Source organism: Salmo trutta, chromosome 36 (genome assembly GCF_901001165.1).
Source record: "Salmo trutta chromosome 36, fSalTru1.1, whole genome shotgun sequence".
Classification (NCBI taxonomy): Eukaryota; Metazoa; Chordata; class Actinopteri; order Salmoniformes; family Salmonidae; genus Salmo; species Salmo trutta.
The window spans coordinates 40221194-40242850 of NC_042992.1; the positions used below are offsets into that span (position 1 = coordinate 40221194).

A 21657-nucleotide genomic window follows, 5' to 3' on the forward strand; every position below is an offset into this window, starting at 1 on the left:
GGCTTTGTCGTGCCCTCTTCATGATTGTCTTGATGTGTTTGGACCATTCTAGTTTGTTGTTGATGTGGACACCAAGGAAATTGAAGCTCTCAACCTGCTCCACTACAGCCCTGTCGATGAGAATGGGGGCGTGCTTGGTCCTCCTTTTCCTGTAGTCCACAATCATCTCCTTAGTCTTGGTTACGTTGAGGGTTAGGTTGTTGTTCTAGCACCACATGGCCAGGTCTCTGAACTCCCTATAGGCTTTGTCGGTGATCAGGTCTACCACTGTTGTGTTGTCTGCAAACTTAATGTTGGCGTCATGCCTGGCCATGCAGTCGTGGGTGAACAGGGAGTACAGGAGGGGACTGAGCACGCACCCCTGGGGAGCTTCGGTGTTGAGGATCAGCGTGGCAGATGTATTGCTACCTACCCTCACCACCTGGGGGCGGCCCGTCAGCAAGTCCAGGATCCAGTTGCAGAGGGAGGTGTTTAGTCCCAGGATCCTTAGCTTAGTGATGAGCTTTGAGGGTACTATTGTGTTGAACGCTGAGCTGTAGTCAATGAATAGCATTCTCACGCAAGTGTTCCTTTTTGTCCAGGTGGGAAAGGGCAGTGTGGAGTGCAATAGCGATTGCATCATCTGTGGATCTGTTTGGGCAGTATGCAAATTGGAGTGGGTCTAGGGTTTCTGGGATAATGGTGTTGATGTGAGCCATTATCAACCTTTCAAAGCACTTCATGGTTAAGGACATGAGTGCTACGGGTCTGTAGTCATTTAGGTAGGTTGCCTTTGTGTTCTTGGGCACAGGGACTATGGTGGTCTGCTTGAAACGTGTTGGTATTACAGACTCAGTCAGGGACATGTTGAAAATGTCAGTGAAGGCACCTGCCAGTTGGTCAGCACATGCCCGGAGCACACGGTAACCCCGCAGCCTTGTGAATGTTGACCTGTTTAAAGGTCTTACTCACGTCGGATATGGAGAGCGTGATCACACAATCGTCCGGAACAGCTGATGCTCTCATGCATGCCTCAGTGTTGCTTGCCTCGAAGCGAGCATAGAAATGATTTAGCTGGTCTGGTAGGCTCGTGTCACTGGGCAGCTCGCGGCTGTGCTTCCCCTTGTAGTCTATAATAGTTTGCACATAAGACGAGCGTCAGAGCCGGTGTAATATGATTAAATCTTAGCCCTGTATTGATGCTTTGCCTGTTTGATGGTTCGTTGCAGGGCATAGTAGGATTTCTTGTAAGCTTCTGGGTTAGAGTTCCGCACCTTGAAAGCGGCAGGTCTACCCTTTAGCTCAGTGCGAATGTTGCCTGTAATCCATGGCTTTGGTTGGGTTATGTATGTACAGTCACTGTGGGGACAATGTCCTCGATGCACTTGTTGATAAAGCCAGTGACTGATGTGGTGTACTCCTCAATTTAATTACATTTTTATTTATTTTACCTTTATTTAACTAGGTAAGTCAGTTAAAGAACAAATTCTTATTTTCAATGACGGCCGAACTGCCTGTTCAGGGGCAGAAGGACAGATTTTTACCTTCTCAGCTCAGGAATTTGATCTTGCAACCTTTTGGTTACTAGTCCAACGCTCTAACCACTAGGCTACCTGCCGCCTCAATGCAATCGGAAGAATCCCGGAACATGTTCCAGTCTGTGATAGCAAAACAGTCCTGTAGTTTAGCTTCTGCTTCATCTGACCACTTCATCTGACAGAAGAAAATAAAACGGCGTAAACCAGATAAGTTATGAATTGTCACCAACTGTGTAACTTTGTCATAGTGTTTAAAATTTTAGCTGATCCTGAACATAGACAATTTGATTTAAGATTGAGATCTCACATCACCAAGTGAGAAGAAATAGGCTACTATTTCCTGTCTTTCTTTTTTACAAATCTGTGATTTGTAATTTTCATCATAGCAAATAGCAGCATACATGTATCATCAATTGTCAACATCAATGCTACCCTTAATAGGGAGCAAGCATTACCTCTACAGGAACTAAAAACACACGATCCAGCAGCGGTGTCGTTTACTGGTCGAGCCGTCTGCCTTGCTGCTTGAGTCGGCGCCTCACTTTCCAACAGGCGCCTTTCCTACGGTCGTTGTGAGTTGGTTAACAGTCGAGTCTAGCCAGAGAAGATTCCAAAACGTTTCAAATGGGTAATTTTAGCTATTGTATTTGTAGTTGTGTGTTTCGTTGCAGTTGCTAATTAGTTTGTGACTTTGTAGTTAGCTTCATTTCTGGACTGGTCATGGTTGTTGTCCGTTATCTAAGCTAGCTACCCCTGCTCTAACAGTTAGCTAAGTCGATCCATTTTTGGGTCTAACCTGTGATATTAGGTAGCTAATTGAGCTAGCTAGTGTTTTTATTTGTTTGAAAACATCGATAGTCTAGCACCCGGTTAACCATTTTAGCTACGCTAGCTACCTAACGTTAACTAGCTAGCTATGGCCAGTGAGTCACAAAAGACTTGCGCGACCCCAACTGTTCTCGAGCGGAAATGGCAAAGAGCACAAGATTCAATTATTTATTTTGTTTCATGTGTACTATGGCAGCTAAACGCTGAATTACAGTTTATCTATATATATCACACACACACACACACACACACACACACACACACACACACACACACACACACATACAGTACCAGTCAAAATTTGGACACCTACTCATTCAAGGGTTTTACTTTATTTTGTACTATTTTCTACATTGTAGAATAATAGTGACGACATCAAAACAATAAAATAACATATGGAATCATGTAGTAACCAAATAAACATTCATTTTATATTTGAGATTCTTCAATGTATCCACTAGAGGTCGACCGATTAAGATTTTTCAGTGTCGATACCGATTATTGGAGGACCATAAAAAGCCTATTTTTATTATATATATATATATATATATATATTTATAGTGTAATAATGACAATTACAGCAATACTGAATAAACACTTATTTTAACTTAATATAATACATCAATAAAATCAATTTGGTCTCAAATAAATAATGAAACTGGTTCAATTTGGTTTAAATAATGCAAAAACCAGGTGTTGGAGAAAAAAGTAGAAGTGAAATATGTGCCATGTAAAAAAGCTAACGTTTAAGTTCCTTGCTCAGAACATGAGAACATATGAAAGCTGGTGGTTCCTTTCAACATGCGTCTTCAATATTCCCAGTTAAGAAGTTTTAGGTTGTAGTTATTATAGGACTATTTCTCTCTATACCATTTGTATTTAATTTACCTTTGACTGTTGGATGTTCTTATAGACACTATAGTATTGCCAGCTTAATCTCAGGAGTTGATAGGCTTGAAGTCATAAACAGCGCTGTGCTTCAAGCATTGCTTGAAGAGCTGATGGCAAACGCAGGAAATTGCTGTTTGAATGAATGCTTACGAGCCTGCTGCTGCCTACCACCACTCTATGAAAATCAGACTTAATTATAATATATAATAAACACACAGAAATACGAGCCTTAGTTTCTGGATTTGACCATATTATTGACCTATCATTTCGAAAACAAAACATTTATTATTTTATTGAGATACGGAACCGTTCTGTATTTTATCGAACGGGTGTCATCCCTAAGTCTAAATATTGCAGTTGCATTAGACAACCTTCAATGTTATGTCATAATTATGTAAAATTCTGCCAAATTAATTACGGTCTTTGTTAAGAAGATATGGTCTTCACACAGTTCGTAACAAGCCAGGCGGCCCAAACGGCTGCATATACCATGACTCTGCTTGCACAGAACGCTAGAGAAGTGACACAATTTCCCTAGTTAATATTGCCTGCTAACATGAATTTCTTTTAACTAAATATGCAGGTTGAAAAAAATATGGTTGTGTATTGATTTTAAAGCATTGATATTTATGGTTAGGTACACGTTGGTGCAAATGCGCTTGTTAAATCATCACCTGTTTAGCAAAGTAGGCTGTGATTCGATGATAAATTAACAGGCACCGCATTGATTATATGCAACGCAGGACAAGCTAGTTAAACTAGTAATATCATCAACCATGTGTAGTTGACTAGTGACTATGTTAAGATCGTTTTTTCTAAGATAAATTTAATGCTAGCTAGTACCTTACCTTGGCTCCTTGCTGCGCTCGCGTAACAGGTGGTCAGCCTGCCACGCGGTCTGCTCGTGTAGTGCAATGTAATCGGCCATAATCGTCGTCCAAAAATGCCGATTTTGTTATGAAAATTTGAAATCGGCCCAAATTAATCGGCCATTCCGATTTAATCGGTCGACCTCTAGTGTCCACCCTTTGCCTTGATGACAGTGTTGCACACTCTTGGCATTCTCTCAACCAGCTTCACCTGGAATGCTTTTCCAACCGTCTTGAAGGAGTTCCCACATATGCTGAGCACTTGTTGGGTGCTTTTCCTTCACTCTGCGGTCCAACTCATCCCAAACCATCTCAATTGGGTTGAGGTCAGGTGATTGTAGAGGCCAGGTCATCTGATGCAGCACTCCATCACTCTCCTTCTTGGTCATATAGCCATTACACAGCCTGGAGGTGTGTTTTGGGTCATTGTCCTGTTGAAAAACATATGATGGTCCCATCACAAACCAGATGGGATGGTGTATTGCTGCAGAATGCAGTAGTAGCCTTTCTGGTTAAGTGTGCCTTGAATTCAAAATAAATCGCTGACCGTGTCACCAGCATAGCACCATCACACCACCACCTGTATGCTTCACGGTGGGAACCACACATGCGTAGATCATCCGTTCACCTACTCTTCGTAACACAAAGACACTCCAATTTCAAATTTGGACTCATCAGGCGAAAGGACAAAATTCCACTGGTCTAATGTCCATTGCTCATGTTTCTTGGCCCAAGCAAGTCTCTTGTTCTTATTGGTGTCCTTTAGTAGTGGTTTCTTTGCAGCAATTTGACATAAGGCCTGATTCTCCTCTGAACAGTTGCTGTGTCTGTTACCTGAACACTGTGAAGCATTTATTTGGGCTGCAATTTCTGAGGCTGGTAACTCTGGGTCTTCCTTTCCTGTGGCGGTCCTCATGAGAGCCAGTTTCATCATAGACCTTGACTAGTTTCTTCAAGTGCAGTTACAAAAACGTTAAGTTTTCCGGTTTGACTGACCTTCATGTTTTAAAGTAATAATGGACTGTCGTTTCTCTTTACGTATTTGAGCTGTTCTTACCATGATATGGACTAGGTCTTTTACCAGATAGGGCTATCTTCTGTATACAAATCAAATTTTATTGGTCACATACACATGGTTAGCAGATGTTAATGCGAGTGTAGCGAAATGCTTGTGCTTCTAGTTATATCTTACAAGTAGTCTAACAATTTCACAACTACCTTATACACACACACAAGTGTAAAGGAATGAATAAGAATATCTACATATAAGTATATGGATGAGCGATGGCCGAACGGCATAGGCAAGATGCAGTAGATGGTACAGTATATACATATGAGATGAGTAATGTAGGGTATGTGAACATTATATAAAGTGGCATTGTTTAAAGTGACTAGTGATACATTTATTACATCCAAATTTTAATTATTAAAGTGGCTAGAGATTTGAGTCAGTATATTGGCAGCAGCCACTCAATGTTAGTGATGGCTGTTTAACATTCTGATGGCCTTGAGACAGAAGCTGTTTTTCAGTCTCTCGGTCCCAGCTTTGATGCACCGGTACTGACCTCTCCTTCTGGATGATAGCGGGGTGAACAGGCAGTGGCTCGGGTGGTTGTTGTCCTTGATGATCTTTTTGGCCTTCCTGTGACATCGGGTGGTGTAGGTGTCCTGGAGGGCAGGTAGTTTGCCCCCGGTGATGCGTTGTGCAGACCTCACTACCCTTTGGAGAGCCTTACAGTTGTGGGCGGAGCAGTTGCCGTACCAGGCGGTGATACAGCCCGACAGGATGCTCTCGATTGCATCTGTAAAAGTAGAGGTCGACCGATTTAATCGGAATGGCCGATTTTAATTAGGGCTGACTTCAAGTTTTCATAACAATCGGTAATCGGTATTTTTGGCCACCGATTTGCCAATTTTTTTTAATAAAAAAAAAACAACTTTATTTAACTAGGCAAGTCAGTTAAGAACACATTGTTATTTTCAATGACGGCCTAGGAACGGTGGGTTAACTGCCTTGTTCAGGGGCAGAACGACAAATTTTTACCTTGTCAGCTTGGGGATGCAACCTTACGTTAACTAGCCCAACGCTCTAACCACCTGCTTTACGTTGCCAAGGTAAGTTGCTAGCTAGCATTAAACTTATCTTATAAAAAAAAACAATCAATCAATCATAAACACTAGTTAACTACACATGGTTGATGATGTTACTAGTTTATCTAGCCTGTCCTGCTTTGCATATAATCGATGTGGTGCGCATTCGCGAAAAAGGACTGTCTTTGCTCCGACGTATACCTAACCATAAACATCAATACACAAGTATATATTTTTAAACCTGCATATTTAGTTAATATTGCCTGCTAACATGAATTTCTTTTAACTAGGGAAAATGTGTCACTTCTCTTGCAAACAGAGTCAGGGTATATGCAGCAGTTTGGGCCGCCTGGCTTGTTGCGAACTGTGAAGACTATTTCTTCCTAACAAAGACAGCAGACTTCGCCTAACCCTAACCCAAACGGGGATGATTTAACAAAAGCGCATTTGCGAAAAAAAGCACAATCGTTGCACGATTGTACCTAACCATAAACATCAATGCCTTTCTTAAAATCAATACACAGAAGTATATATTTTTAAACCTGCATATTTAGCTAAAATAAATCCAGGTTAGCAGGCAATATTAACCAGGTGAAATTGTGTCAGTTCTCTTGCGTTCGTTGCACACAGAATCTGGCTCGTTGCGAACAAATTTGCCAGACTTTTACGGAACTATGAAATAACATTGTAGGTTGTGCGACGTAACAGGAATATTTAGACTTATGGATGCCACCTGTTTGATAAAATACGGAACGGTTCCGTATGTCACTGAAAGAATGTTTTCGAGATGATAGTTTCCGGATTTGACCATATTAATGACCTAAGTTTTATTATATTATAGTTAAGTCTATGATTTGATAGAGCAGTCTGACTGAGCGGTGGTAGGGAGCAGCAGGCTCGTAATAGTCAAAGATATATATATGGTTTAGAGATAGTCGACGCGTCATAATTCCTGTAATAATATGCGGCTGAACTTGCAAGGGGTTCCTTCGTTATTTTACCGTTTGTCTTCCATAGAGAATGTCTTGATCTACTTCAAATAAGGTCTGTGTTTTGTGCTTAAACCGCCTCGGCGTTTTGATACCCGTGTAAATCTCACTAGGTAACGTTTGTCAAACACAGACCTTATCTTAAGTTAATCTAAAAATATCCTATGGAATAAATGAAGGAACCGCTTTTCAGATTTTGCTAGAAGGTGTCATGGGAATTGTGACTCGCACTTTGGTAGTCAATTACCATGCCCATTATTAAAATAGGATTTCCTGCATATAGAAATTACAGTTTTTGTTTTCAGCATTCATCACAGGTAACTTAAACTCTATTTTTATTATTCAAACAGTTGAGAGTATTTGTCTCCTAAGCAGACTCTTCAGTATCGTTGTCACTTCAGAGCTGTGTATGTGTATACATATTTTAAAAAATCATAATAATAATCGTCCGATTTTAATCGGTATTGGCTTTTTTGGTCCTCCAATAATCAGTATCGGTGTTGAAAAATCATAATCGGTCGACCTCTAGTGACAAGCCAAATTTCTTCAGCCTCCTGAGGTTGAAGAGGCGCCGTTGCGCCTTCTTCACATTTAACATTTACATTTAAGTCCTTCACCACACTGTCTGTGTGGGTGGACCATTTCAGTTTGTCCGTGATGTGTACGCCGAGGAACTTAACTTTCCACCTTCTCCACTACTGTCCCGTCAATGTGGATAAGGGGGTGCTCCCTCTGCTGTTTCCTGAAGTCCACGATCATCTCCTTTGTTTTGTTGACGTTGAGTGTGAGATTATTTTCCTGACACCACACTCCGAGGGCCCTCGCCTCCTCCCTGTAGGCCGTTTCATCATTGTTGGTAATCAAGCCAACCACTGTAGTGTCGTCTGCAAACTTGATGATTGAGTTGGAGGCGTGCATGGCCACGCAGTCACTGGTGAACAGGGAGTACAGGAGAGGGCTGAGAAAGCACCCTTGTGGGGCCCCAATGTTGAGGCTCAGCGGGGTGGAGATGTTGTTTCCTACCTTCACCACCTGGGGGCTTCCCGTCAAAGTCCTGGACCCAGTTGCACAGGGCGAGCTCGAGACCCAGGATCTCATGCTTAATGATGAGTTTGGAGGGTACTATGGTGTTAAATGCTGAGCTGTAGTCAATGAACAGCATTACATCGGTATTCCTCTTGTCCGGATGGGTTAGGGCAGTGGGCAGTGTTATTGTGATTGCGTCGTCTGTGGACCTATTGGGGCGGTAAGCAAATTGGAGTGGGTCTAGGGTGTCAGGTAGGGTGGAGGTGATATGGTCCTTGACTGGTCTCTAGCTCAGTTACCTTAGCTTTCTTGGGAACAGGAACAATGGTGGCCCTCTTGAAGCATGTGGGAACAGCAGACTGGAATAGGGATTGATTGAATATGTCTGTAAACACACCAGCCAGCTGGTCTGCGCAAGCTCTGAGGACGCGGCTAGGGATGCCGTCTTGGCCGGCAGCCTTGCGAGGGCTAACACGTTTAAATGTTTTACTCACGTTGGCTGCGGTGAAGGTAGCGGGCCGTGTCGGTGGCACTGTATTGTCCTCAAAGCGAGCAAAGAAGGTGTTTAGTTGTGTGTGTCTTCCCCCCCCCCCCTATGGCCCTGGTGGTACTGTATAACATTAGATCCAATTAATTTTGGTAGTTCTTGTGGTCGACCCCAAAACAAATTATTTTGCGAAACGATTCATGGTTGACCCTATACAGTCAATGGGTGAATCGGCTGCTGTCTTTAACTGAAAAGAAAATCTATAAAAAGAAAATAAACTAAGTATAATGTAAAACAACATTCTATTGGTTGAATGATTAGTGTTTCCATCTGACTCCATTCCTCACTTAAACCTCATGTAAAGTGATGTGCGCTACAATACATGTCTTCTTGTTCGTCTCTCTGCAAGCAGACTCGCTCTACTCTCAGCCTATCTGATGGACTGTCTCCACCTTCCCCCACCGTTCGCCAAATAAATCTGAAGGCTGGAACCCTGAGCCTGAGCTGGTGTGGCTGGACATTAAAAGGAGTCGCTCTTAAAGGGGAAAACTGTTCAAGGGTGTAGACTTTCACTAGGCACTGCATACCCATAAGTTAATAATGCTTGTTGAGCTTTATTGAACTTTTTTCCCCCATTAGAACCGAACATAGGCCTGTTCACTGTATAGCATCGACACATGGTTAAAACCTATAATTTATATATAATGGTTGGCCAGTCCTTGCAGCCAAAGCCCCTATAGGTTTATGGTCATTGCTATCTGGGAACCTTGGGACATCCCTACCCTAAACCGTAACCCTTATCCTAAACTTAAATACAACCAAATCCCTTACCTATCCTCAACCGTTTTAAATGTCAACGTCAATGGGTTAGGGACATCTAAAGGATCCTCAAGAGCATGGACCGTATGTTTATCATCTGAGAGCTGTATCCATGAATACTGGGCAGGGGGCACACAATAAGAGACTGGTGTGAGACAGAGTGTGTCCTGATCTTGGAATTAAGAATAATAATTTTCTTTTGACAGCATGACAATAGACTCCAGAAAATCGTTAGCTCTAGGAAGGGTCTTGGTGTTTCCAAACATCTTCCATTTAAGAATGATGGAGGCCACTTTGTTCTTAGAGACCTTCAATGCTGCAGAAATGTTTTTGTACCCTTCCCCAGATCTGTGCCTCGACACAATCCTGTCTCTGAGCTCTAGAGACAATTCGTTCGACCTCATGTTTTGCTTTTAGCTCTGACATGCACTGTCAACTGTGGAACCTTATAGACAGGTGTGTTCATCTCCAAATCATGTCCAATCAATTTAATTTACCACAGGTGGACTCCCAAGTTGTAGAAACATCTCAAGGATGATCAATTGAAACAGGATGCACCTGAGCTCAATTTCGAGTATCATAGCAAAGGGTCTGAATACTTATTTATACAAGGTATTTTCTCTTTTTATAAATTATGGGGTATTGTTTTTAGATTGAGGGGAAAAAATATTTAATTTTATAAGGCTGTAACGTACAAAGTCAAGGGGTCTGAATGCACTGTACACATACATGTATAGTACCAGTCAAAAGTTTGGACACCTACTCAAAGGTGTTTCTTTATTTTTACTGTTTTCTACGTTGTAGAATAATAGTGAAGACATCAAACTATGAAATAACACATATGGAATCATGTAGTAACCAAAAAAGTGTTAAACAAATCAATGTATTTTAGATTCTTCAAAGTAGCCACCCTTTCCCTTGATGACAGCTTTGCACACTCTTGGCATTCTCTCAACCAGCTTCACCTGGAATGCTTTTCCAACAGTCTTGAAGGAGTTCCCACAAATGCTGATCACTGCTTTATTTTTATGACAAACACTTGAATGGACACCTACTCAATCTTTTGACTGGTACCGTACATGTAAGTGATAAACACTGATGCTTCGTACATTATCTGGAAATAATGATGACTTGGCACTGCCCGAATTTATTTGTTCTAGATAATAGACGGAACGGAGACGTTTATCCTGCTTATTCCACGATTGCCAAAGAAAGCAAGCACACATTTACTGTTAATCTCAATTAAAATGTGATTGTTAACATTTTTGATAAGTTAATTTGTAATTATATTTAATCCACCTGAACTTGGTTGTTAGGTTGCTAGAAAAGTTAAGTTGTTGAGAAGCGGACTTGTTATTCATTGTATTTGTTTGTTTGATTGCTATGTAAGCTGGCAATGTTCTTATCCCTTGCTTGCTCGCTTGCTTACTAGCAGTCGCGTCAACTCTGCAGACAGAATAATATTGAAGTAGTTGCATTTGTGTTTTTATAAGCTGCTTTCTAGTGAAATGTATTTGGATGCATCGATGCTACATCCATACATAGTGCCTGTTGATGGATGACACCCACAGTACATTTCATTGATTTTTAAATAGAAGTTTGAAAATGAATGTATTTTTTGTTTGCCTTTCATAGTTCGGTTGATAGCTTCTTTTACTACAGTACCTACATTAAATATAATATTACTACCTACATTTAATATTTTTTTAGTAGTCGTGGGGGAGGGGGTATAATTGCGTGAATTTGGGCCATTCTGATTCTCACTTGTGCTACCTTTACAGAGGGAGGGACCTGATCCTAGATCAGCACTCCTCTTCTGAGATGCTTTCTGAATAGTAAAGTAAAAATAAATGTTTTATCTTACTTGCGTGTATGGTCTGATATACCACGGCTCTCAGCCAATCAGCATTCAGGGCTCGAACCACCCAGTTTATAAGTAGCTTTATACACTCGCAGTAAAGCTTCTTGTATATCACCCAGATCTTTGGGATCTGTCTATTTTCCCTCTTCTAAATCTTGTCCGTTTTAACTCCCAGTAAAAAAAAAAGTAGTCTCTGGCCCCGATATCGTTTTTGCAGTTTTTTTTGTCAAACAGCTTGCCCTCTCGGCTAGTGAGCTGATTGCAGTTTACTGAGTAGAGAATTTTTATTGCCTTGCTATTTTTTTTTATAGTTCTCTCTTTCTTACACATCCTCAACTTCCGGTAATGCTGTAGAATAGGATTCAGATCTGTATTTATGAACAGTGTACATTTCATGATGGCCTGTATTTTCTGTTGAAGTAGAGTTTGATCAATGATCACACTTTGCATTTGTACTAGCCTAGACCTAATTGAAATTACACTTGTCCGTTTGCAGTTATCCCCCACTACATTTTGAATCCTGATCTCTCGAACCAGTTCAGTGTGATGGTTTGTAAACAGTTATCACCTGGGCTGCTGTCCATGGTTTCATCTGATCCCAACCCTGTGATTTTTCTGATCGATTAGGGCTAAACATTTAATTATTCATTGTAAAGAAATATACATTGGCTGATTTTATTAGGTCTTATGTAGTATACCTGCTAAGTATTTGTGTAGTGTAGCCTATTGTGGTTGTTAGGGTCAGTATTACATTTTTTGTTAAACACATTCCTACCCTGTTTTTCTGTGTGTTAGGATGAGGATTTCTCTGGGTTTTGGACGGAATACCGGCCTACACTCTCGGCATGCAATATCTCTAAAAGTAAGTAGGCTAATGAGGAACAGTAATGTGAGATCACCTGTGCTCAGGAATGATCACATTTCCTAGCAGAAATGTGCAGTAGCCTTCATATTTGCTATGTATTGTTTTGGTAGCATACCTGATAATATGCATGATCAAGTTATTGTCTGACATTAGTCTATTCGTATCAAGACATGTTTCCCCCTCTCGTTTCTAGGCAGTCCTTTCCAATCATCATTATTGAAGCCAAAAAAGCCTCCCATAGCTCCAGAACTTACAGCAAAGCTTAAGAAAAGTGGAGGCAAGGTCTCTGAAGAAGAGGTTGAAGAGGGTCAGGAAGAAAATGCTGTGAAACCCAAAATAGTTGCCAAACTGGCAGCCCAAAAGAAATCCATCAGTTCAGGGTTTAAGTCTACAGGAAAGCAGGCTACTGGGACAAAGGCCTCAAAAAGCAAGGGCAGTGCAAAATCGGATGGCTCTGACTGGAAAAGGGGAAGGAAAGCGGTGGAATCGTCTTCAACATCCAGAAAGAGGAACAGGCAGGAACAAACAACTAAGGTAGGCAGGGGAGGCTCAGGGTCCAGCACAGCCCAACCCCAAAGCAGCAGAAACAAGCAGGGTAAACTGGTGTGGACCCTGACAGTGGTCAAGGGCAAAGGGAAGACTTCCAAGGTCAAAGAGGCTGGGGAGGTAACAGCAGACAACAGTGAAACAGACAAAGTTAAGCCACAGAGGTCTGGGAAGAGGAGAAAAGGATCTCAGCAAGGGGACAAGGTTGAAGCTCAGTCTAGAAATGGACAGAAGACCACGAATCCCCACACCGCTTCTCAAGGAGTAGCACTGTCTCCTAAACCTGTGAATATGCAGCAGAGGAAGAGGGTGTCCAGGGGAACTGGGGATTCCCCTGAGGTTGGAGCTGAACTGGGTCAGGAGCCAGCAATACCCCTGGAAAGAAAGAAACCAGCACCATATAAGCGTAAGTCCATATTTGGCTTCAGGAGGAAGCCCAGTAATGTGCACAAGCTTAGTCCGCCAGTTTCTGTCGTGAAACGCTTCCGTCGTAAGGTTGTCTTCGACACCTACGTGCCAGAGTCGCTTCCAACCCCAGTGAAGCAGGCGGGACAGGAGGCGCAGTGGGAGAGAACCGGGACAGAGGGCAAACCTCTCCTGTCCCCTGGAGAGATCCAGCAAAGAGGCAGCAGTAACATCTCCTTGCCTGTGGTGAGCGCCAGGTCTTCACGTGTCATCAAGGCACCCAAGAGGTTCCTCCATGACGAGATCATATCCTTGCCCAGGGGCTCCCCGAAAAAAAAGTGCCAATACAAGGTGGAGGAGGATGCCATGAGCCTATCCTTTTATGATTCAGACAATGATGACATTGACAACTTGTCTCGAACTCCAGGTCAAAATGAGTTCAAACCTCAAGTTGACGGCTCAACTGGTAAAAAAACACTTAAGACCAGCCTTTCCTCAAGCCCAGTCTCATCCCACCTCGAGGTCTATGAGAGACTCAAGAAGCTGACCCTCAGCCTGGCCCAGAAGAAGAAGAAAGGCCTTAGTGCCGCTGATGGTGAAACCACAGAAGAAGCCCAGGAGTACCTACGTTTGACCTCGCCAGTGAGGAAGAGGGGGAGGTTCAAGCTGAAGATGGAGGACCTCAACTCTCCTGGGGTTGTGAGGAAACTGGCGGTGCTAGTCAGTAATACTGCTGCTGCATCTCAAGCTGCTTCATCTGAGACTCGGGAGGAGGCAGCAAATGACACAGAAAATGTCCAAGGTAAGGCCATTTCTGTGCTCAGTTAAATGTATTAGTTCCTAAAGATCCATTAAGCAAACATCTATTTTCTTATTCCAGAAAATTATTTGGACTGTGATTTAAAGTACAATTCTTAGATGTTGTCATGCAAATACAGTACATTCGGAAAGTATTCAGACCCCTTCACTTTTTCCACATTTTGTTGCGTTACAGCATTATTCTAAAATTGATTAAATAAAAAGAATCCTCATCAATCTACACAGAATACCCCATAATGACAAAGTGAAAACAGGGTTTTAGACATTTTAGCAAATTTATAAAATGTAAAAAACAGATACCATACTTACATAAGTATTCAGACAACGCAGGACTGTCTTCGGGACAAGTCTCAATGTCCTTGAGTGGGCCAGCCAGAGCCCAGACTTGATCCCCATCTAACATATCTGGAGAGACCTGAAAATAGCTGTGCAGTGACGCTCCCAATCCAACCTGACAGAGCTTGAGAGGATCTGCAAAGAACGGGAGAAACCCCCCAAATACAGGTGTTCCAAGCTTGTAGCGTCATACCCAAAAAGACTCGAGGTTGCAATCGCTGCCAAAGGTGCTTCAACAAAGTACAAAGTAAAGGGGTCTGATTACTTATGTAAATGGTATATTTCAGTTTTGCAAACGTTTCAAAAAATCTTTGCTTTGTCATTGAGGTATTGTGTGTAGATTGATGAGGGGGAAAAACAATTTATCCCATTGTAGAATAAGGCTCTAATGTAACAATGTGGAAAAAGTCAAGGGGACTGAATTCTACATATTCACATAGGATGGCGCGGTATAGCTTGCAGTGTAGCTTGTTAGAGGGCTCTGGTTAAAAAGTAGTGCACAATATAGGGAATACGTTGCCATTTGCAGGTTTGATGTCAGCCTTTGCAAATTAGTCAGAGGGACACTTGCCTGATTCTTCTCCCCAGGGGTGGAGGCTGCTGCTGACGGGGATTACGAAGGAGAAAGCCAGGCTGATGATGGGGTGGTGGTGGAACAGGGGGGCACCAGCCATCGGAGCAACCTCACCAGCACCAACAAGAGGATGTTCCATCTGCTGAAAAGGGCCAAGGTCCAACTCATTAAGATCGACCAGCTGAAGAGAGCCAGGCTGCAGCTTGTGAAGATCGACCAAGAAAAACCGATGAAGTCATCACAGGTGAGAATCGGTGACCTTGATTTACCCTGTTTGTGTCCCAAATGGCACCCTATTCCCTAAATTGTGCCCTATGGGCTCTGGTCAAAAGTAGTGCGCAACTTGGGGGAATAGGGTGTCGTTCCAGATGCAGCCATTGATTCACCCTGAATAAGCAGGGTTGTTGCCATAGGAACTGCAATCTGGGCCCTAACCAATTACATAGTCAATAGGCATTCAATGGAAAACCACTCACATCAAAAAAAAATCACACTTCCTGGATGGATTTTCGTCCGGTTTTCGCCCTCCATATCAGTTCTGTTATACTGACAGACATTATTTTAACAGTTTTAGAAACTTCAGAGTGTTTTCTATCCAATTCTACCAAGTATATGCATATCCTAGCTTTTGGGCCTGAGTAACAGGCAGTTTACTTTGGGCACGTCATTCATCTGAATTTCCGAATACTGCCCCCTGTCACTAAAAAGTTAAGCATCTCCAATCCAAAATGAAATCTAGAATCGGCTTCCTATTTCGCAGCAAAGCATCCTTCACTCATGCTGCCAAACACCCTCGTAAAACTGACCATCCTACTGATCCTCGACTTCGGCGATGTCATTTACAAAATAGCCTCCAATACTCTACTCAACAAATTGGATGCAGTCTATCACAGTGCCATCCGTTTTGTCACCAAAGCCCCATATACTACCCCCCACTGCGACCTGTACGCTCTCGTTGGTTGGCCCTCGCTTCATACTCGTCGCCAAACCCGCTGGCTCCAGGTCATCTACAAGTCTCTGCCAGGTAAAGCCTCGCCTTATCTCAGCTCACTGGTCACCATAGCAGCACCCACCCATAGCACGCGCTCCAGCAGGTATATCTCACTGGTCACCCCCAAAGCCAATTATTCCTTTGGCCGCCCTTCCTTCCAGTTCTCTGCTGCCAATGACTGGAACGAATTGCAAAAATCACTGAAGCTGGAGACTCACATCTCCCTCACTAGCTTTAAGCACCAGCTGTCAGAGCAGCTTACAGATCACTGCACCTGTACATAGTCCATCCAACTACCTCATCCCCATACATTTATTTATTTATTTATTTATCTTGCTCGTTTGCACCTCAGCATCTCTACTTGCACATTCATCTTCTGCACATCTACCATTCTAGTGTTTAATTGCTCTATTGTAATTACTTTGCCACCACGGCCTATTTATTGCCTTACCTCCCTTATGCTACCTCATTTGCACACACTGTATATAGACTTTTTCTACTGTATTATTGACTGTATGTTTGTTTTACTCCATGTGTAACTCTGTTGTATGTGTCGCACTGCTTTGCTTTATCTTGGCCAGGTCGCAGTTGCAAATGAGAACTGGTTCTCAACTAGTCTACCTGGTTAAATAAAGGTGAAATAAAAAAAAGATCCAACACAACACTGCATTCAGGATATAAAGTGAATGTCTTTGCCAAATGTTTTTGCAGTTTAGTGCCTTATTGCAAATAGGATGCATGTTTTAGAAAATGTACTTATTCTCTACATGCTTCCTCCTTTTCACTCTGTCATTTAAGTTAGTATTGTGGAGTACCTACAATGTTGATTCATCCTCTATTTTCTCCTATCACAGACACAACTGTTTTGGTCACCATTGGCCTCATGGTTAGGGAAGGACGCCTTTATCTTTGTAGTGACTGGATGTATTGATACACCAGCCAAAGTGTAATTAATAACTTCACCATGCTGGGGGGGGGGTCAAAAGTAACAGCCAGTATCTGGTGTGGCTACCAGCTGCATTAAGTACTGCAGTGCATCTCCTCCTCATGGACTGCACCAGATTTGCCAGTTCTTGCTGTGAGATGTTACCCCATGCTTCCACCAAGGTCTGGGAACTTGCAGGTACATTTCTGGGGGGAATGGCCCTAGCCCTCACCCTCCGATCCAACAGGTCCCAGACGTGCTCATGGCTCTTCGCTGGTCATGGCAGAACGCTGACATTCCTGTCTTGCAGGAAATCACGCACAGAACAAGCAGTATGACTTAAGCACATTTTTACTGTTGAACTTATTTAGGTTTGCCAAAACAAAGGGGTTGAATACTTATTGATTAAAGACGTTAAAGCTTCCCCCCAAAAAAAATTGTTGTAAAGATTGGAAAAATAACTCCACTTTGACATTATAGGGTTGTGTGTGTGTGTGTGTGTGTGTGTGTGTAGGCCAGTGACAAATATAATTTTAATCAATAAAAAATTCAGCCTGTAACAACAACGTGGAAAAAGTCAAGGGGTGTGAACTTTCTGAAGGCACTGTAGAATCATGAGGAGAGCTGCTGCTACTCTCTGTTTACAGGAGAAAAAAAAAAGTATGAATTGAAATGTATGCATTCACTACTGTAAGTCGCTCTGGATAAGAGCGTCTGCTAAATGACTAAAATGTAAAAATGTTTATCATATATGCCAAGTCACTTTAACTATACGTTCATGTACATACTACCTCAATTGGGCTGACCAACTAGTGCTCCCACACATTGGCTAACCGGGCTATCTGCATTGTGTCCCACCACCCGCCAACCCCTCTTTTACGCTACTGATACTCTCTGGTCATCATATATGCATAGTCACTTTAACCATATCTGCATGTACATACTACCTCAATCAGCCTGACTAACCTGTGTCTGTATGTAGCCTCGCTACTGTATATAGCCTGTCTTTTTTACTGTTTTATTTCTTTACCTACCTATTGTTCACCTAATACCTTTTTTTGCACTATTGGTTAGAGCCTGTAAGTAAGCATTTCACTGTAAGGTCTACACCTGTTGTATTCGGCGCACGTGACAAATAAACTTTGATTTGACATATCGTATCAGCACCTAAGTATCGTGAGCTTCCTGGGAATTCCCAGCCTAAGTTATTAGTCTGTTTCATTACTATGACACTGAAAGGTCATAGTTTAATTGTTACACCCTTGTCTCTTTCAGCTCCTGTCTGGATCGGTAAAGCTTGGTCCCAGAGATTTAGGAGGGGGAAGGAGGAGGAGGAGGAGAGGCTCTGCTCAGGTGAGCCTATGTTTCCTGACCCTGGCTGTGTTGTGTTTTTTCTAGCTGCCTGTGTCGGTCTCATTCTTTGTCTCTGTTTGATGCTTATGTATTGTTGATGTTTATAGTACAGTGTTTTTTTTATTATTAGTTGAATCCACATTTTACTAGGTAAGTTGACTGAGAACACATTCTCATTTACAGCAACGACCTGGGTAATAGTTACAGGGGTGATGAATGAGCCAATTGGACCCACACGACTTAAGTATAATGGCGCCGGTGTGGATGTTTGCGGTTTTATTGGCTCTTAACCAACTGTGTTATTTTGTTAGTTTTTTTGCTTTGTTTGTAACTTATTTTGTACATAATGTTGCTGCTACGGTCTCTTATGACCGAAAAGAGCTTCTGGACATCAGAACAGCGATTACTCACCTCGAATTGAACAAATCATTTTTCTTTAATGAGTCGGACGGGAAGGATATATTCCAAACACCCGTACAGCCCCTCATCCCTGTCATTCGCTGGAGAAAGAAACAGAGCTCTCGCGGAAAGAGATCGGGGTGCCTTGTGAGGATCAGGCGACGAGTGGCTTATCTGCCTTTGTCATCCGTACTGTTAGCTATCGTTCAATCGCGGGAAAATAAATGGGGCAAACTGAAAGCACGTATATCCTACCAACGTCACATTAAAAACTGTAATATCTTATGTTTCACCGTGTCGTGTGCTGAACGATGACATTAATAACTTACAGCTGGCGGGTTATACACTCTGCTGTTCTATCGGCAGGATAGAACAGCAGCCTCTGGTAAGACACGGTGCGGGGGCCTGTGCATATTTGTAAACAGCAGCTGTTGCACGATATCTAAGGAAGTCTCAAGGTTTTGCTCGCCTGAGGTAGTATCTCATGATAAGCTGTAGATCACACTATCTATCTAGAGTTTATCTGTATTTTTTTGTAGCTGTCTACATGCTACTACATGCTACTAGACCGATGCTGGCACTAAGACTGCACTCAATGAGCTGTATTCCGCCATAAGCAAACAGGAAAACACACATCCAGAGGTGGCACTCGTAGTGACCGGAGACTTTAATGCAGGGAAACTTAAATCCGTTTTACCTAATTTCTATCAGCATGTTAATGTTAAATGTGCAACCAGAGGGAAAAAAATTCTAGATCACCTGTACTCCACACACAGAGATGTGTACAAAGCTCTCCCTCGCCCTCCATTTGGAAAATCTGACCATACTTCTCTCCTCCTGATTCCTGCTTACAAGCAAAAATGAAAGCAGGAAGCACCAGTGACTTGGGTCTATAAAAAAGTGGTCAGATGATTCCGATGCTAAACTACACGACTGTTTTTTGCTATCACAGACTAGAATATGTTCCGGGATTCTTCCGATTTCATTGAGGAGTACACCACATCAGTCAATGGCTTCATCAATAAGTGCATCGATGACGTTGTCCCCACTGACTGTTCGTACATAACCCAACCAGAAGCCATGGATTACAGGCAACATTCACACTGAGCTAAAGGGTAGAGCTGCTGCTTTCAAGGAGCGGGACTCTAACCCGGAAGCTTATAAGAAATCCTGCTATGTCCTCCGATGAACCATCAAACAGGCAATGTGTCAATACAGGACTAAGATCGAGTTGTACTACACCGGCTCCAACGCACGTTGGATGTGGCAGGTCTTGCAAACTATTAGACTACAAAGGGAAGCACAACCGAGAGCTGCCCTGTGACACGAGCCTACCAGACGAGCTAAATAACTTCTATGCTGGCTTTGAGGGAAGTAACAATGAAACATGCATGAGAGCACACTGTTTCCCGGAAAAGCTGATGATTACGATCTCCGCAGCCGATGTGAGTAAGACCTTTAAACAGGTCAACATTCACAAGACCGCAGGGCCAGACGGATTACCAGGATGTGTACTCCGAGCATGCGCTGACCAACTGGCACACCGTTCATCTTCATTGACATTTTCAACCTCTCCCTGTCCGAATCTGTAATGCCAACATGTTTCAAGCAGACCACCATAGTCCCTGTGCCCAAGAACACTAAGGTAACCTGCCTAAATGACTATCGACCCGTAGCACTCACGTCTGCCATGCCGTCTGCCATGAAATGCTTTGAAAGGCTGGTCATGGCTTAAATCAACACCATTATCCGAGAAACCCTAAACCCACTCCAATTTGCATACCGCCCCAACAGATCCACAGATGATGCAATCTCTATTGCACTCCACACTGCCCTTTCCCACCTTGACAAAAGGAACACCTATGTGAGAATGCTATTCATTGCTTACAGCTCAGCCTTCAATACTATTTGTGCCATCAAAGGTCATTACTAATCTAAGGACCCTGGGACTAAACACCTCCCTCTGCAACTGGATCCTGGACTTCCTGACGGGCCGCCCCCAGGTGGTAAGGGTAGGTAACAACACATCCGCCACGCTAATCCTCAACACTAGGGCCCCTCGGGTGCGTGCTCAGTCCCTTCCTGTACTCCCTGTTCACTCATGACTGAATGGCCAGCCAAGACTCCAACACCATTAAGTTTGCCGATGACACAGCGGTGGTAGGTCTGATCGACAACGATGAGCCAGCTTATAGGGTGGTGGTCAGAGACCTGACCGTGTGGTGCAAGGACAACCTCTCCCTCAACGTGATCAAGACAAAGGAGATGATTGTGGACTACAGGAAAAGGAGGACCGAGCACACCCCTATTCTCATCGACGGGGCTGTAGTGGAATAGGTTTAGAGCTTCATGGTCCTTGTCGTCCACATCACCAACGAACTAACATGGTCCAAGCACACCAAGACAGTCATGAAGAGGGCACGACAAAACCTATTCCCTCTCAGGAGACTGAAAAGATTTGGTATGAGTCCTCAGATCCTCAAAAGGTTTTACAGCTGCACCATCAAGAGCATCCTGATGGGTTGCGTCACTTCCTGGTATGGCAACTACTCGGCCTTCAACCGCAAGGCACTACAGAGGGTAGTGCGTACGGCCCAGTACATCACCGGGGCCAAGCTTCCTGCCATCCACAACCTCTATACCAGTTGGTGTCAGAGGAAGGCCCTAGTCATAGACCGTTCTCTCTGCTACTGCATTGCAAGTGGTACTGGAGCGCCAAGTCTAGGTCCAAAAGGCTTCTAAACAGCTTCTACCCCCTACCCCCAAGCCATAAGACTCCTGAACATCTAATCAAATGGCTACCCAGACTATTTGCATTGCGCATTTGTGCTGCGGCTGTGTTTAGGGTGGAATTTCTTTACAATAGTTTAATTATAATTTATGACAATGTTTCTGTTCCCATAGGACCAACTCCCTGGCGGCCCACGCATCAAGCACGTCTGTCGGGCAGCAGCGGTGGCGTTGGGGCAACCCCGTGCCATGGTGCCTGACGATATCCCCAGGCTTAGCGCTCTGCCCCTCAATGAGCGAGAGGGCATCACCACCTCACCAGCTGTAGAAGGTAAC

The 21657-nt window shown here is 43.2% G+C and overlaps 1 protein-coding gene across 4 annotated transcripts in view; it reads left to right on the top strand.

Annotated features, from left to right (window-relative positions):
• The window catches only part of LOC115176084 (histone-lysine N-methyltransferase 2B), a 75888-nt gene that overhangs the window by 5303 nt on the left and 48928 nt on the right, over positions 1-21657 (top strand). For all 4 annotated transcript variants that reach the window (XM_029735875.1, XM_029735873.1, XM_029735871.1 and 1 more), the window contains exons 2-6: positions 12174-12240; positions 12437-13996; positions 14938-15167; positions 18115-18192; positions 21496-21652. In XM_029735875.1, the coding sequence (XP_029591735.1) occupies positions 12174-12240; positions 12437-13996; positions 14938-15167; positions 18115-18192; positions 21496-21652 (2092 nt within the window). The remainder of the gene's footprint in view (positions 1-12173; positions 12241-12436; positions 13997-14937; positions 15168-18114; positions 18193-21495; positions 21653-21657) is intronic.